The sequence below is a fragment of the Balaenoptera musculus genome, chromosome 11, assembly GCF_009873245.2.
Source record: "Balaenoptera musculus isolate JJ_BM4_2016_0621 chromosome 11, mBalMus1.pri.v3, whole genome shotgun sequence".
NCBI classification, from domain to species: Eukaryota; Metazoa; Chordata; class Mammalia; order Artiodactyla; family Balaenopteridae; genus Balaenoptera; species Balaenoptera musculus.
Window position 1 is genome coordinate 47370231 of NC_045795.1, and position 17950 is coordinate 47388180.

At 37.4% G+C, this 17950-nt stretch overlaps 1 protein-coding gene across 2 annotated transcripts in view; it reads right to left on the minus strand.

Annotated features, from left to right (window-relative positions):
• The window catches only part of NEK10 (NIMA related kinase 10), a 306143-nt gene that overhangs the window by 204711 nt on the left and 83482 nt on the right, over positions 1-17950 (minus strand). For both annotated transcript variants that reach the window (XM_036870615.1, XM_036870614.1), the window contains exons 18-23: positions 16705-16807; positions 16484-16612; positions 15835-15972; positions 12847-12892; positions 10754-10875; positions 10509-10611 (exon numbers count right to left, since the gene is read on the minus strand). In XM_036870615.1, coding sequence (XP_036726510.1) covers positions 10509-10611; positions 10754-10875; positions 12847-12892; positions 15835-15972; positions 16484-16612; positions 16705-16807 — 641 coding nt within the window. The remainder of the gene's footprint in view (positions 1-10508; positions 10612-10753; positions 10876-12846; positions 12893-15834; positions 15973-16483; positions 16613-16704; positions 16808-17950) is intronic.

The following is a 17950-nucleotide window of genomic DNA, read 5'->3' on the forward strand; positions in this document are numbered from 1 at the left end:
CTCACCTAATTCTCTGTCAATGGTGTCACAATCTTCATAAACTCAGACTCTTTCTCAACTGTTGTCACACCTCATTAACTGGCCAGCAACCTTTTTAACTCTGGGTCCCAAATAACTGCTGAGTATAATCCTTCTGCCATATCCTCTTCTCCTGCTGCCATAGGTAAAACTTACACGTCTTTATGGGCAACTGCAAGAGCTTTAGCGGCAAATACCACAGGCTAGCTCTCCAAAAGCCATTGACCACCCCCACCTCCCTTTCCCATCTCCAGCTGTACAGGCTGGGAGCTCACCTAGAGAGTCTCCCTTACAGCCAGGGGTGGCTGCATGACTTTGCTTTGGCCAAAAGAATGTAATAACTCTAACATGAATCCCTGTGAAAGACCCCTGTGAAAGATTTTCTTCTATGATAAAAAGAGTAGCTATTCAAAAAGAAGAATCTATTTTTTCACCCTAGCTGCCACCCTGATTCCTGTCTTTGGATTTGGTAATAACGCCTGGAGCTTTGGCCAATCTGCTGAGGAAAATGGAGAGAAAGGACAGAAAAACCTAGATTGTAGCTGACCTCCTTGAGCTGCTGAACCAGACCTGGCACTGCTCACCTCCAGTCCCTTTGTTATGAGATAACTACATGTCCTCATGGATTAAACCATTGGCATCCTGGCTTTTTGCACCCAAACATATCCAAACCGATCTACCTCCTATACTGGGGATCTGTCTCCAGTCCTTCTCCACGGTGCCCCCTCACCTGCCATCACAATGATCTCTCCATCCCAAATCTGATCACATAGTTTTCAGTCTGAAACCTTGAAGCTAAATCTCTGAACAGACGTCAGAGTCCCAGCTCTCACCCACCAAAGCCTCTACTGAGCATCTTGCTAGCCCCTCGGCACACTGTACTGCTTTGGGTCTCTAATCCTTTGCATTTGCTGTACCCCTACCTGAAACGCTGTTACCTATCCTGCCCAGCTCCTCACCAGAAGGCTCCCCCAGGCAGAACTAGTCACATTTTCTCCTGTGCATGATAGTTGTGGAAGACTATATAACTGCTCACCCACATTCTTTCTGGGGGAGGAACATATCCTCACCCTGGTGAACTTGGCTTGTTTTGACCAATGAATTCTGAGCAGAAGTAATATCTGACACTTTGGGGCAGAGCTTTGAGAGCTGAGGTATGGTTTGCCATGCTCTCTCTTCCCTACCTCTGATGTGGAAGCAGGTATGGAGGTCTTCAGCCAGCCTGATCTCTGAGCACAGCTCCCTTACTGACCTACAATGCTCATGTATTATGAACAAGATAGAGACCTTGCTGTTTTAAGCCATGGTGGACAGACTTCTTCTATAACGGGGCAGATGATAAATATTTAAGCTGTTGGGGCCACATATGGTAACTGCCACATATTCTTCCTTTTAACACCATTTAAAAATGTAAAACCCTTCTTAACTCACAGGACATTAGAAGACAGGCCACAGCTGGATTTGTCCCACAGGCTGTAGTTTGCCACTGTTTTAAGCTGCTGAGACTTTCACATTACTTGTTACTACAGCATAACATGTCCCATCCTGACTAATGTATTTTGCATAGACAATACTCTAGGCTTTATCACCCTGTAATACAACTATAAGCTCCGTGAAGATAGTGATCATGTCTGGCATGCTTGCCTTGTTCACCGCAGGATATGGCAGCTCAGAAAATAATTGCTGAGTGAAGAACTGAAAGTCTTTCCCATAAGAATCGGGGGACAGAGACCATGGCTTTCATCTTCTACCCACCCCCACATGTCTAGCATGTGATGGCATTTGATGAGCATTTGAGCCTTCGATAAATGTTCCATCGACTTGAGTATGCTCTTGTTGTTATTACCAGTAGCAACAGCCACATGTCAATGGAGAAACATCTAGAAATATGCACGGCCTGTTTGGTTGCAGGATGAACATGTGACCTCTTGAGTAATGCGCCAAAGTCCATGTCTGAAATCTATTACTTATAGTTGAATGAGTTTTGTTTTTTCCTTTTTCTTCCTTTTATATTTGGGAGCAGGGAAGAAAAGGGGGCATGCAGGTTTTACATTAAAATGTGTATTTGAAAAGCCAAGAAATGTGAAATGGTGGGTTCAGATGCAAGTTCCCTTTCAGCAGATTCTCTCCTACTTGGCAGCAGGCAGCTGGCAGCATTTAGGCCCAACTTTGTGCTTCACCTGGTGTGCCCCTGAGTCAGGGTCTGCTCCCTTGTGTGGTCTCCAAGTCTGTAAATAAACTCACGGGTGAGACCTGGGCATGTTCCATGGCACAAGTCATTGAAAAATCCAGTCTTTTAAATGTAAACATGTTTAGACATTAAATTAGTTACCATTTGTAAAACCACACATACCCAAATATGTTATTACTTTCTACTGCCTCATGAAGGCAAACTCCACTTGCTATATAAATAACTGCAAACCAACCTCAATCTTAAATCATCTCATTCACCTACATTGAGAAAAAAGAGGAGAAGAAGGCAATTTTAGTTTTTCTACAACTCTTTTTTCTGGTCACGTTTTCAATATATTTTGTCTCATGCATCTTAAACATCACTTGGTAATTCTGTGCTTCTTTTCTGGGAGTAAATAAACCTAGCAAAAGAAAAGAGAAAAATAAAATACGATACGGCTGTCCCTCTTTGGTGATATGCTTTCACGTGTGTACCACAGCCTATTTTTATAGGCTTTATGAATTTCAACTTTATTTAAACCTCTCAAATTATGGGAATCTTATACATTTGGTTTCAAATTAATGCCATAAGATTTTAATTTAACAATAACCCCTCTTAAAAACAAGAGTCTCTAATGTCCATATTTATATCAATAGTGATAGGCACTGAAAAACATATTTCATCATTATATTTTATTTTAAATATTTTTAAATAGTGATGTCAGTTCTCTATGGATTATCTTCTTAGTCAAACAATCATTTTATACTCATTGAAAATAATGGCAGCCTATTCATGTCCTGCAAATAATTACTTTAGTGGAGAGAAAGTGAACTAGGATAAAATTCTGTTCTGAGATTTATCACTGCTTCTTTATTTGAAACTAGAAAAATATTGCTTCACTTAAAGCTAAAAAGTCTTAAAAATTGAAAATAATTTTAAAATTAATAACACTTAAGTATAAGTCTAATAAATGGTAATAAGAATAAGGTTAGGCAGACTTGCAATGAGGGGCAGGACAAAGAAAAATAATTAAGGTTTTATTATTTTTGTAAAACAAAGTAACTCTTTCTAGGGAATCCTTTACAATTTGAGTGTGAGTAAAATATAAGTATATTTATTAAAGTTATAGAGTAAACATGGGAAGTGGGGTATTTTGTTAAGTTTAATGTGTGGACTTAATAATGTAACTAGCCTGCCCATTTTGGGTTAAAGGATGGAGTGACTTATGTGTTTATCTCCTCTAGCTCTCAAAACCTTGCTAAAGTGAAGAGAAAGGAATTTTCCTTGAAAAGTTACCCATAAGGACAATGAGATGTGACAACAGAGGATGATATATTCCAATGACTTTTTGGAAGATGGGAAGTAGATGAAGGATGGTACACAGCAGGCGTCCTAACCCATGTGCCTGAGAATAGAAAGGCCAAAAGGGTGCTGCCCAAGGCAGAAGTGAAGTACAAATCAAGTCCCCAGGAATTAAAATCAAGTCCCCAGGTCCTGTCCCATACTCACACATGGCGCTACCAGTAAATTGAGTTCTCTTTTTCACTAGCAGAAAAATAGACATTTATTTTGCAAAGAAACTGAACCAGAAAAGCACCAAGCAGAGTGAGGCTGAACTCATGGGAATTCAGTGAAAATCTATCAACTGAACGTGGCTCCCTGAGACCTCTTCCTCCACACTGCTCCCAGAATGACAGCAGACAGAAGGACATCATCTCAGGCAAGATATTGGGGGTACATTATCTGGAAAAAGTTTAAGCAATGACATTGGGGGTCTCCTAAGGAAATTTTCCGCTGTGCTCTAAAGTCCACCAAATGACACCCTTAACTGGAACACACAGCCTTTTTAGTGTCTTTCTCATAAGTATTAAGGGCCAGCTTAGATCAACAGACATTTGAGGAAAATCTCCAACAGGAAATAGAGAGCACATGAACTAGGAAAAAAAAAAAAAAAGATGGATCCAAAAGATACAGAAACAATGCAGGGGGTGGAAGAGAAAAGTCTATATTATACTGAGAGAGAATAAAATCAAGATTCCATGAAAATAGAATAAGGAACAAGATGAAATTTGAGGGGATTAAAAATATATTAATCAAAATTAAATATTCAATATAATCACTAGAAAATAAAGTTATAGAAATAACTCTAAAGTACAAAGAGCTGAAAACTAAGAGAACAATTATTTTAAAAATTAGACTACAGCAAGTCCCCGACATATGAATGAGTCCCATTCCGAAAGTGCGTTTGTAAGTCCAATTTGTTTGTAAGTCCAACAAAGTTAGCCTAGGTACCCAACTAACACAACTGGCTATATAGTACTGTACTGTAATAGGTTTATAATACTTTTCACACAAATAATACATAAAAAACAAACACAAAAAAATAAAGAAAACATTTTTAATCTTACAGTACAGTACCTTGAAAAGTGCAGTAGTACAGTACAACAGCTGGCATATAGGGGCTGGCATCGAGTGACCAGGCAAGAAGAGTTACTGACTGGAGGAGGGAGAGGAGGTGGGAGATGGTAGAGCTGAAGGGTCGTCAGCAATAAGAGATGGAGGGCAAGCTGCGATTTTACTCACGCCTGACATCAATGGAATGCACGTTCACATCTTTGAAAGTTCACAACTTGAAGGTTCGTACATAAGGGACTTATGTTATTTAGAATATACAACATCTAAGAATAATAGGAATTCTAGAAGAGAAAACAGAGAAAGCAGAGGGAAGAAAAGTAATGAAAAAACAGTGCAGAAAAATTTCCCAGGAGTGAAGTTTTAAGTCTCCAGATTGAAGAGCAGACCTAGTTTCAGACATGCTGAATGAAAAGAGACCCACCCAAAGCAGTGGATAAAGGGAGCATCCTAAAAGTTTCCAGAGACATAAAACAACTCATGTATCAAGCAACGGGAATTAGAATACCATTGGATTTTCTAACAGCAAAACGGGATACTAGAAGACTGGAGTAATGCCTTCAAAATTTGGAAGGATAATCATGTTCATCTGAGAATATTACACCTAGCCAAACTAACAACCAAATATGAGGGTCCCTCAAAAATATTTTGTGACATGCAAGCATCTAAAAATTAAAACTTCCAATGGTGTTGGGAAAACTGGACAGCCATATGCAAAAGAATGAAACTGGACTGCTATCTTATACCATACACAAAAATTAAGTCAAAATGGATTAAAGACTTGAATGTAAGACCTGAAACCATAAAACTCCTAGAAGAAAACGTAGGCTCTTTGACATTGATCTTGGCAATGATTTTTAGAATTGACACCCAAAGCAAAGCAACTAAAGCAAAAATACACAAGTGGGACTTCATCAAACTAAAAAGCTTCTGCACAGGAAAGAAAACCATTAACAAAATAAAAAGGCAAGCTACTGAATGGTAGAAAAGATTTGCAAATCACATCCAATACAGGGTCAACGTCGAAAATATATAAAGAACTCATACAACTCTGTAGCAAAAACAAAAAAATCCCAAAAGCAGTCTGATTGAAAAATGGGCAGATTTGAATAGATATTTTCCCAAAAAAGACATATGATGGCCAACAGGTACATGAAAAGATGTTCAATATTCCTAATCATCAAGGAAATACGAATCACAACCACATGAGATATATCACTTCACACCTGTTAGAATGGCTATCATTAAAAGGCAAAAAACAAAACAAAACAAAACAAGCATTGGTGAGGATGTGAAGAAAAGGGAACCCTTGTGCACTGTTGGTAGGAATGTAAATTAGTGCAGCCACCTTGGAAAACAGTATGGAGGTTCCTAAAAATATTAAAGATAAAACTACCATATGACCTAGCAATTCTACTTCTGGGTATTTATCCAAAGAAAACAAAAAGATTAATTTGAAAAGAGTTAATTGCAGCATTACTTTAAATAGCCAAGATATGGAAGCAACCTAAGAGCCTATCACAAATGAGTAAATAAAGAAAATGTGAAATGTATGTGTATATATGTATCTATATCTACATATATTTATTCATATGTATATATGCATTATACACATACATATATACACATACACACATACATATATGATTCAGTCATAAAAAAGAATGAAATCTTGCCATTTGCAGTAACATGGATGGACCCTGAAGGCATTCTACTAAGTGAAATAAGTCAAAGACATACCACATAATCTCACTTATACGTGGACGGTAAAAACCAAACAAACAATCCTCACCCCAAAAAAAAACGGAGGCACTTCTCACACACTCCAGTTGTGGCAGCCTTATTCCTCCCTGGCCTGAGTGAGCAAGTGTGCTCCAATCAGCCGCTGCTTTCATTCTCTCTCGCCTGGGCAGGGAACAGACGCCTGAGGGCAGCCCACATGCAGAGGTGAGGCCAAAACCAAAGCTGAGCCCCAGGGGTGGTGCAACTAAGGAAGAGGAATAGAAATCTCTCTGTGCAGCTGCACAAGCTGTGGATTAAATCCCCGTGATCAGCTTGGTAAACCCTGTGTCTATGGAATATCTAAGGGACAACGAGTGCTCCCACAACTGAGACCAGTCTAGCTCTAGTAGCTGTGGACTTTGGGGGCAACTACACATAGGAGTCAGGCCATGTCAGAGACCGAGCTGGCCCCACAGTGCCCATAGTGGGTCCAGAGACCTACCTAGAGGTATTGGAAGGCCTCCTGGGGAGGTGGGGTTGGCTGTGGCTCATGGTGGGGGCAAGGACACTAACAGCTGAGGCCCCAGGAAAATATTGTTATTACTGTTATGTTTTGTTTTGTTCTGTTGTTATTGTTTATTTTTTTATTTATTTTTTCTTTTCTTTAAAACATTTTTTAATATTTGTTATTTTTCTACTTTTACTTTACTTTTTGTTATTTTGTGGTTTTTTTCTTGTTTTTGTTCTTTGATTTGTTTTTAGATATAAACATTTTTGATCATTTTTGTGTGTTTTATGTTTTCTTTGCTCTTTTTTTTTTAGTGTGCTTTCTGCTTTTGTTTTTGTCAGTTTTGTTTTTATTGTTCATTTTCACTTTGGGGTTCTTTTGTTTGGTTGTTCTTTTGTTTTTAGTTTTCTTTTTTTTTTCTTTCTTTGTCTGTTTTTATCATTTGCCTTTGGGTTTTGTTTGTCTGTTTTTTTTTCTTTTTTTTTTTTTTTACTGCGCCACGTGCCCTGTGGGGTCTTGGTTCCCTGGCCATGGGTCAGGCCTGAGCCTCTGTCTGGGGTGGGAGTCCAGGACACTGGACCACCAGAGAATTCCCCGCCCCAGGGAATATTAATTGACATGAGCTCTCCCGGAGGTCTCCATCTAGACACCAAGACCCAGCTCCACCCAACTGCCTGCAGGCTCTAGTGTATACAAATATCAAATCATTATGTTGTTCACCTGAAACTAATATAATGTTAAATGTCACTTATACCTCAAAAATTTCTAAATAAGAAAAAAATTTTTTAAAGTAAAAATTATAACTTCCAAAGCACTCTTTCTTAGGAAAGTACTAGAAGATACACTTTGGCAAAATAGGGGAGTTAAAAAAGAAAGAGAAAGAGACAGGATGTAGGAAATAGAGACTCTGATCAGAAAAGGAGCATGGGAATTCCCTGGTGGTCTAGTGGTTAGGATTTGGTGCTTTCACTGCAGTAGCCCAGGTTCAATTCCTGGTCAGGGAACTGAGATCCCACAAGCCACACGGTGTGGCCAAGTTAAAAAAAAAAAAAGGAGCACGAAAGTTCCAGGACAATGGCTGTGCAGCAGACCTAAAGTCAAACCCAGTCTACATTACAGCCAACAGGTACAGGAAATGGGTGTCCAGGAAAAAAAAAAACTGAGAGTAACTGTCATGTTTGACCATGTGGAAATAGTACAGAGAGGGCTTTTATAATCCTTTTAGAAGATTTGGGAAGAAGAAATAAAAGGTACACAGAAAACTAGGAAAATAAACAAGAAGGCAATTATTAACTCTAGAAAAAACAAAAGGTCTATAAGCAAGGAGAGGTAATCAACATTGAACAATAATCACACAGTAGTGGAGCTTCCCTGGTGGCGCAGTGGTTGAGAATCTGCCTGCCAATGCAGGGGACACGGGTTCGAGCCCTGGTCTGGGAAGATCTCATGTGCCACGGAGCGACTAGGCCCGTGAGCCACAATTGCTGAGCCTGCATGTCTGGAGCCTGTGCTCCGCAACAGGAGAGGCCGCGATAGTGAGAGGGCTGCACACCACGATGAAGAGTGGCCCCCACTTGCCGCAACTAGAGAAGGCCCTCGCACAGAAACGAAGACCCAACACCGCCATAAATAAATAAATAAATAAATAAATAAAATAAAAATAATAATAATAATCACACAGTAGTAATAATGTAAATACTGAATGCTGATTTAACCCCAAATTGTGCTATAACTGTTTGCAGGATGGCAGATGGGGACGAAGAAAAAATAAGAAAACTGAATCTTCAACTATCACAATGGAAAGCCAGATACCAGAAGAAAGAGCTAAAAAGACTGAAAAGTGGTTGTTTTAGGGAAATGAAACTGGGGGTTGCAAAGAGGTAGGTTTTTCTTCATAAGATTTTTAGCACTATTTTATTATGTAAACCATTTTTATGTGTGCTACTGGTTAAAGAAAATAAATATAAAAATTACTTAAAATAAGTTTAGTAAGAAAATAAATCAGGCTACTACAATAAAAGATTAATCTCAATGTATTTAAATGTAACCAAAGGAAATGACTGCAGCTAATCTTAGTAAGAAAATGGAATGCGGGGTTGGCTATTACTCTGAAAATATGACCTGAATAGTCATCTTAGAAGGATTAAACAGATCTATTAAACTATTAAACAAATCTGTTTAATACTATTTAAAAGTATATATACTGTTTGCTATGAAATTCAAACACACAATTTATAATAATCCTTATTAACTTATAAATTAAAATATCTACAAGCATATAAATAGTAAATATTCTTAAGGAAACACAAGTGTAATTTATAAAAAGTAAAAAGCTTATGATGAACAAAATTATGATTAATTTCTAATGATTAAGCAAATGTGTATCTGAGATGAAGAGTCACAATTATTTGGTCTCATCTTACATTTCACAAAGCGCTGGCTTGAAATATTTCCAAGTAACTTTGCATTGAAAGTTATCAATAAAACTTCTGTTTTAGGATATTTTTTATTTTTTAAACTGATATAACATGATCTACTTTAAAAAATCTGGACAGTGAATCTAATCGTTGTTACTGAGGATGTGGTTATGGGTAAATGTGTACATTTGGAATTGCCTTCATGAGGAATCAGATTCTTCCAAAACTAAGAGACTCAGCTTTAAAATGTTGTCAAATGTCTTTCACATCAATAAAATTTAGGGCAGTGGCCTCCAAAGCTGTGTGCCTAAGGCAATCCACTGGCGGGTGGGGGTGGGGTGAAAAATATCAAAACCCCTATTTTGAATTTTAATGTACCCCTTTATATTTTATTTCTGTTGACTGTATGTACTATAGAATAATTATACAGTGATATGTGTACAGAATTCATAAATAAGCATACATATTGATATACTGGCAGTGTACTATCAAAAGAATTTACTAATGGAATTTCATGATCACAAATATTTGCAGACCACTGATTTAGAGATGTCTCCCTATTTGCAGCTGGCAAACCATTAATAGTCCATGAGAGTAACTTAAGTGTTCGTGAGTGAAGAGGGCAGGAGAAAGCTAACATATCGCTCTAAGCTAAAAAGTTCATTTTAAGTTATGATTAAGAATTAGACAACTTACCTGCTACAGTTGAAAATATTGTGATAAAAAGTGAAAATGTTGAAGTATACAAATGGCTGGAATTTTTACAGCCCTTGATATGTACATTTGTCACCCATATGTCACAGACTATATTAAAATAGTTCAACAATGTGCTCATGTGGTGGTTCTAAAAGGCTTTGTTGACGAAGAAGTGTTCTACAGAAAAGAAAAAAACCTAGAAACCATTGATTTAGGAATTAAATGCCCAAGCAACCTAAGAGTATTTTATTCTCTCATACAGGCAAAATACAACTCAGTCATCAAGAACTACACTAGTCACTGTCCAATACAGTATGCACTAGTCACATAGGGATATTTAAATTAACTAAAATTTGATAGAATTTAAAATTCATATCCTCAGGCACACAGGCTATCGGACACGTTTCAAGTGCCTGATAGCCACATGTGGCCAGTGGCTGCCATACCAGACAGTGTAGACAGAGAACATGCCATTCAGTGCAGAAAGTTCTATCGAACAACTCTGTCCTAGAATAATATTCAGAGACTCTCAAGTTGAAAATTTTCAGATTTTTGTACTTACTAACTGTTACTCTGTCCTTATCCCCCAACATAATGTTGTTTGGCGTCAGGTCTCTATGGATGATCCTCTTCTCCTTATGTAAGTACCGAAGAGCTAGGCACAGCTTCAAACAGCAAAGAACAAACAAATGTTATTTCCCCGATATATACAGATAGACAGCCACTCATGACCGCTCCACACAACTCTAGGAAATCAGCTCAGAACTTTACTGTTTCATAGAAAAAGTTAATGAAGATAAAAGATACCTGTATAAATATTTTCCATAGTCTCTCTTCAGCAAAATGATGTTGTTTTTCCTTCAAAGAACTGAAATGCTCTCCAAGAGGGGCCCCTTCTATAAGCTCCATAACTATATACAACCTATCATCTATATAAAAAACAAGAAAAGGTAATAGAAATAAATTCAATATAGACATTTTGAAAAAACTTATGAATTAGAATCCAAGTTTCCCAATGGGTGTTGAGGGCACAACACAAAAGAGTTAGAGACATGGACCCAATCAGCTCTGGAGGGGCTGGGGGCGAGGGGGTCTTGGGGACAACTGGAGCCCAGCAACAGTCTCTTTCAGCTACAGGCAACTTCCTAGCATAAGTTTACGCTGGCAAATTTTATCATTTTCTATGTACACCAGGATGTGGAAGGGGTGAGAGGCACCAAAGAGAGCAAGTAAATGATCCCAAGTCATGGAGGATTCCCTGAAGAACAGGTAAACCCAGCTTTCCTCTCAATGGTCTAAAATTTACCCTTAAATCGAGCCAGACATTCAGACATTAAACTGCACTGTTCTTCAGTCTCGTAGATTTACCTTACAGTATTTTACAATGAAATCATAACGTGGTTCAGCAATGACCCCACTGGATATACCACCCATGATGGAAGTTTCTGTGATGCCAGCTCAAGAGCTGAGAAAGCTGGCCTTCTCCAGATTTCAGCTCATGGATCCCAGGAACCTCACATAACTGACTGGGTTTGTCTCTTTGCTTTGGATGCAAGACACAGAAGTAAATTCTACTTTCTCCTCCAAAGTCAATATGAAACTATTAACAACAGTATGTGATATGTATCTTCTGTAATGTTTTGGATGTATGTAAAATATGTATATATACAACATTTACAGAAATGAAGCCACACCATACATATTCTGCAACTTATACTTTTTTCATTCAACATTCTTATATGTTCATCAGTACACACAGACCCACGCCATTCTTTCTGTTGGTTACATAGTATTCCACAATACAGATGTACCATAAATTTAATCATTCTCCTAAAGATTGACATTTATATTGTTTCCAATTCTTCATAATCCCAAGAAATATTTACTGTATGTATTAACCTTGCCTCTAGCATTAATTTTCTCACCTTTTATCATGATTTCTTAATCTATTTTATCTTATTTTATGTATTTTTAAGCCACTGCCAATTCTTTTTGGAAGAAGTCAGGTTATTTTGTTTTTAAATTAAGACAAGTTGTGTCACTTCAGTACAAGTCAGAAGCTAGTCTAGGTCTCTTTATGATGGGATATGCACTAAATTATGGGAAATTATTCTAATATCAAGAACAAATGGCCAAGGGGGCAGGATTTACTGAAGAGTTTCAGCACTGAGTTCCTCTGAGTCAACCAGAGGAAGGGAGATGGGTAAAATCATAACATGCCAAAGTACACAACAGGTTTGCATAACAATAGCACTGATAAAGAGGCAACAAGGAAGTCCCTTTAAAGGAGATTTATTTTGAAATTTCACAGGTGAAGCACATAAAGGTCTATTAATATGTATATTACTTCAGTCAAATGTCCTATTTTTTAAAAACAAGTGACTGAGTTTGGTTTCACCTCAAGATTTGATTCTGTATTCCATCATCCCAATGATGACGCAGAATCAGTCAGGGCTCCATCGCCACCTTGTGGCAATTACCTGAACTTGAAGAAAAAGAAATCTCAAAAAACCTAGACCCAATTTATTTGGGGGGTGGAAAATGTCATCTGATTTAATAAAAACTTTTAAATTTTTCTTAAAGAAGCTACTAACCTTTAGTTTTCTTTTCTCCTGATCCTACTATGGGCTTTTTGTATATGAAAATAGCAATAATTATTATTTTGGTTTGTTCATGCAGTCTTACATATAGGGATCTAAGAATTTTATAAGTATCTTTTGATCATTGATTATCAGTGTTTCACTGATCAAGAAAGTGATGCACAATGTCATCCACTGTCATATAGACAACAAAAAAGGTAGAGAAAATAGTTGACTAAGCTTATTTTGTAACATTCTAAAATAAAAATATGTAAGTAACATAGATACATTATTAGAAATATCATGGAAAATCACACTTACTTTCCAGAAATGTTTTGTAATAGCGTACAACATTGGGATGATAAAGCTATAAGAAAATAAATAACAAACATTATACTACTTCAAAATATAAACTTGTGTTCACAGACAATTTAGTTGGATTTCATACTTGAAAACAACAAAGAAATCATCATATTTATATTTATTTATAAAACAAAGCATTTCAAGATATCATCTAATTTTTCAGGATTCTTTTTATTTGCTGCTCACAAGACTGTTCTGAAAATAGCAATCTCCCATATAGCCTTACCAAATAGAATTGAAAACTGATTGTGCTTTATCACCTAATTTAACTAAATTAGAGGACTGTAGAACTGGAAGCTATCTTAAGAATTCATTTAACACTTCCTGTTCCAACATCACACACAGATTGCATAGAGGAGAAAACTGAAATGAAGCAATTAATTTTGAACACATATACCTATGCTCTTAACCTCCCCCTGCCACTTAAATGTTTATACACACTGTTTGTATCTATTTACACGAGTGGTGTCTTTCTATGCTCTCCAAAATTATTAGTTTGAAACTGAAATAATCTAAGAGTTATTAACTCCATTAAAACTATAATAATAATTGCCAAGGGCTCCCTCCTTGAACAAACTTAGGTCAGGCTCCTCGGAGTCCTCCTCTGGACCAGGCCTCCTCCTTGGCCTGCCTGGTTTCAGCAAGAATCCTGCTAAGCCAGTTTAGTGAGCATCTCTGCCCTCTGGATATCCAATCAAGTTCCTCATCCCCCCATCTTTGTTATCTAATCAAGTTTTTCTTCCCCCAACCTGATAACTAACCAAATTCCTCTCAGTAACTTTCCATCCTTTGACCCCCCTAGCCCTGCCTTTTGGTTGTAAATCCCCAGCCATCCCTGTTGTGTTCAGAGTTGAGTTCAATCTCTCTCCTCTACTCTAATAGTTTGACTTCTATTGCAGTGGTCCTGAATAAGGTCTTCCTTGCCATCTAAAAGTTCTTATCACAAGGAAAAAATGTGTAACTACGTGTGATAGATGTCAACTGGACTTACTGTGGTGATCATGTCACAATACATACAAATACTGAATCATCATGTTGTACACCTGAAACTAATATGCAGTCATATGTCAATTATACCTCAACAAAAAGTGTCCAGTACAATTTCTCTTTGGCATAGTTTACCTCAGAAGGTAACATGGAAATTCTATTTTTTTAATAACATAATAATTTTCTACAAGAATACTAAATTTTTGTGGTTGTTTATTTACAATTTGAGTTTCTACATAAACTGAAATTTGTTTTATCTCAGAATAGTCACTGGTACATCATAAATGGCTTGCATCTCTTTCTGGCCTCTCTTCTTGCCTTCTTTTGAAGGAGAATCCACTGGCTGTCCACCGAAAACCTGCTCTCACACTCCTCCAGTCCATCGACTTGTAGCAGGACGTGCTTCCCCACCACAGATCACACCTCTCAGCCTCTCTCGCAGCCTCAAGGGGCTCATCACTCAGTTTTCCCCAGTGGAGTGTGAGGGGAATCCTGTGTCTGAACCCAAAACGCCGGGTGCACCAGCGGATATAAATGTGCCTCGGCAGCTGCAACGGGAGAGGAGGAGTGGGCATCCCTGTGTGACCTCATGGAGCAGAGCACCACACCCTGACTGACAGGAAGACAAAGCCCATTGCATGGTGAGATCTCTCCTTCAAGCCCACGCACTTTGGGGCTTCTTTGTTACTGCAGCTTAGTCTTAATATTAACAAATACACTCTCCCTTTCTAGTCCCATTTCTCTCACTTCTGTCTGCCATTACCTCCTCCTTTTTGACCTCAATTTATTGTCCTTTCCTTGGTTTAAGCCCATGGTGCGAGCACAGTTCTACAATTTTGAGCTCCCTCAAAGTTCAAGCAGAGGCCTCCTATATGGCCCCACCCTGACACTTTCTTTTCTTAGAAAATATACTAAAACCAATAGTCTACCTCATCAACTAGCAAATGGCCAGCAGATTTTTAACAATATGGAACTAGGTAAGCAATAGAACCATATTCTGGACCTAGCTCACTGGCCAGGACTACATCCAGATTTGGGTTCAAATGAAGATATTAGACCAGCCTAGGGCAAAAGCCATGCTCTAACCTTGTGCTATGAAACAGCACACTGCCCACGGCTAGAGTGTTGGAACATGAGCAAACACTAACTTTTCAAAACCTAATCTCTTTGTACATAAAAGTCAACTATAAAACAACCTATTAATGATATTTACTGTAAATTATAAATTGGAGTGGAACTAGAGATTTCAATGAATAAAGATCATCATATTTATGGTTCTTTATGTCCCAGCACAGATGCTATGCAAATTTAACTATTTGAAAACAAAGAGCCGTGAACTGATAGGTCTCCCCAGGAGTTATAGATGAACAGTATTCATAATGAATGTATAAATAAAGAAAGCTTTAAAAGAAACCAATGTGTTCTTTGATCACAAAAAGAATTCCCATTTCTCTCTGACACGTTTATTCTTTCTCTTGAAACAAACCTTCATAATGATACATGAGTTGTGAACATTATGTTAGAATGTTTTGCTCATGTCAATAAATAATAACCCATCTTGAAAATTCACATTTTAGATTACATAAGCCATATTTGAGGAATGTTAACAACTTGGTTCCATTTGACAAAAGTCAGGGAAGTCTTAGTCATACTCTTATGCATGTAACAAAGTAACCAAATATTCTACAATATAATAAGAAGGAAACGAATATGCTTTCTCATATATAATACTCTCTGTGCTGTGAACTCAATTGTTCTGCATCCCTGGCCCTGATATAGTTATATCTATGGTTCAGTGTCAAGCCTTAGGAGAAAACTTGGTGATTGATATCACCTCAATGCCAATTATATTAAACAGAACCAGTTCTTAACACAGCATGGACAAGAACAGCACATGAACTCTACTTTTTTTGATGACATTTATTTAAGGAAACCGTCTTCATAAACAAAAGCATTTACCTGCTCTTTAATTATGGTTAATTCAGAAACAATATTCCTTACACTGCTGTCTCGATCTTTTTTATCCTTTCCAAATGCTGGGTTATGTAAATTGACTTCTTTCATTGCTAAAAGATTTTGACCACTACGCTTTCTAACCTAAAATAAAGGAGACCAAAAAAAAAAAAAAGAATGGTTTGGGAGTAGAGAGGGGAAGAAAGTGATTAGATTAATAAGGTCACATGATTAAGCCAAGTCATCTAAATAAGTCATACATCTTTAAAAAGTAAATTTGTATTTACACTAAGCTCACCTCAAAAAAATTGGTATATTCTGGATCAGTCTGCAATATTTCATAGGATTTTACTGGGTAAATACAGAAACACTGGTGTGAACTTGGAGAATGTGTCATACATTTGGACAAGCCATTTTGACTATTTGTATGAGAGATTAGTGACAGCTTTTGTCTTAGAAGGTCAGTGACCAATTTCTAGAGCTGAGAGCTAAGGTAAGACAACATCAGTGCAGCTATCTGTTGGACAGAAACAGTCATTCTAATTTTTATATCTATTTGTTCACTGACAAGGGCTCCAATTCACTTGTGTGGGTGTGCAGGGAGACATGCAGTTTGTTTGGGAACATCGGAAATGTTGTTCAAGGGCAAGGTCACCTTGTAAACACAGCCAAAAGCTCCACTTCCAAGATGATCCAAAACTGCATAGTTGCCTATATATTTCGAAGGAGCTTTATTCTGATTAATGCTTTCAATATTTTCAGCAATTTGCTTCAGTTCATCCTCCTAACCAAAAAATGAAAAGGAAATGGGTTGCTATGATACATGCATCCTAACTGCACAGCAGCCTGACAAAATATTTAAAGCTCAAGACTTACCACTAATAAATTCAACTTTGATACTAATTCTTCATAAGCACTGATATCACGAACATAATGTCCTATGTCAATGAAGATCTCAAACAAGTCGGTGGGGAAAAGTCTACAGAGAAAAATACACACACATACTTCCTATAGGAGTTGGAAACTCTGGCCCGTTCCTTCCCTTTTGGACCTGGCTCACTTATAGGTTAATTACATTAAATACACTGTCCAACAAATGGGGGAAAATAATACTCACCAACTTGTCTCACGAAAATAAACTAGAGACACAGTTCTTAAGAGGTAAGGGAAAACAACTGGAAAGGAAAGTTCCAGAGATCTACTGTATGACACTGTGCTTATAGTTAAGAACACTGTACTGCACACAAAAATTTAAGAGGGTAGATGTCACGTTATATGTTTTTTGCTACAATAAGATATGATACAGATTTTACAAAAATCTTATTTGTAAGACATTTGGGGGTGTAGTATTAAACATACTAGGAATGAATGTTTATTGGGTGTTTATTGTGCACAGAGCACTTTCACAAATACTATTTGATTTAGTCCTCATGAAAATAAAATTAAAATACAGGTGAATTAAAAAAATGAAGAGATTTATGCATCATTTCCAAGCTACTGGCTTCAAGGGTTTAGGTTTATTAAAATCTTTAAGTCCACTGATGTGGATGATTTAGGGCCTTGAAATGAAAGGTTATAATAAATAACGAATACTTCCTTTTCTTCCCCTAAATTCAACTGCTATATAGAAATAAAATAAAAACATAAAATACCCCATTCTTCCGAACAAAAGATGGTATATTAACTCAAGATTTTATTTCTATTTTGCCTTATGAATAAAATTCTAGTAAGAACTTGGGCCTATGATTTGGCTAACCTGCCACCTCTATGGCACGCAGACCACACCTGTAGGTAACCGCTGTCTGCTTCCCAAGGTGGTGGTTTTTCTGTCATGCTCACCACACAACCTTCTGATCCAGGAACATCCAGCCTCCTCCCCTTCAAATGGGTTCCTATCCTGTTAAGGACATCCAGACAAATACTTTCTATTCTATTGATTAAAAGGAAATGACTAGATCAACTCTGGACATTTCTGAATCGGCAAAAACAAGCACATATTTTTATTTCATCCATTAAAAATGTTAATGTCTTAAAAAAGAGAGAAAAACTAAAACCCATAGCAGTTACATGTAATTAAAAGAGTTGTGTTGATGTGATTCATGTGCTTTCCTCATCATTTTGT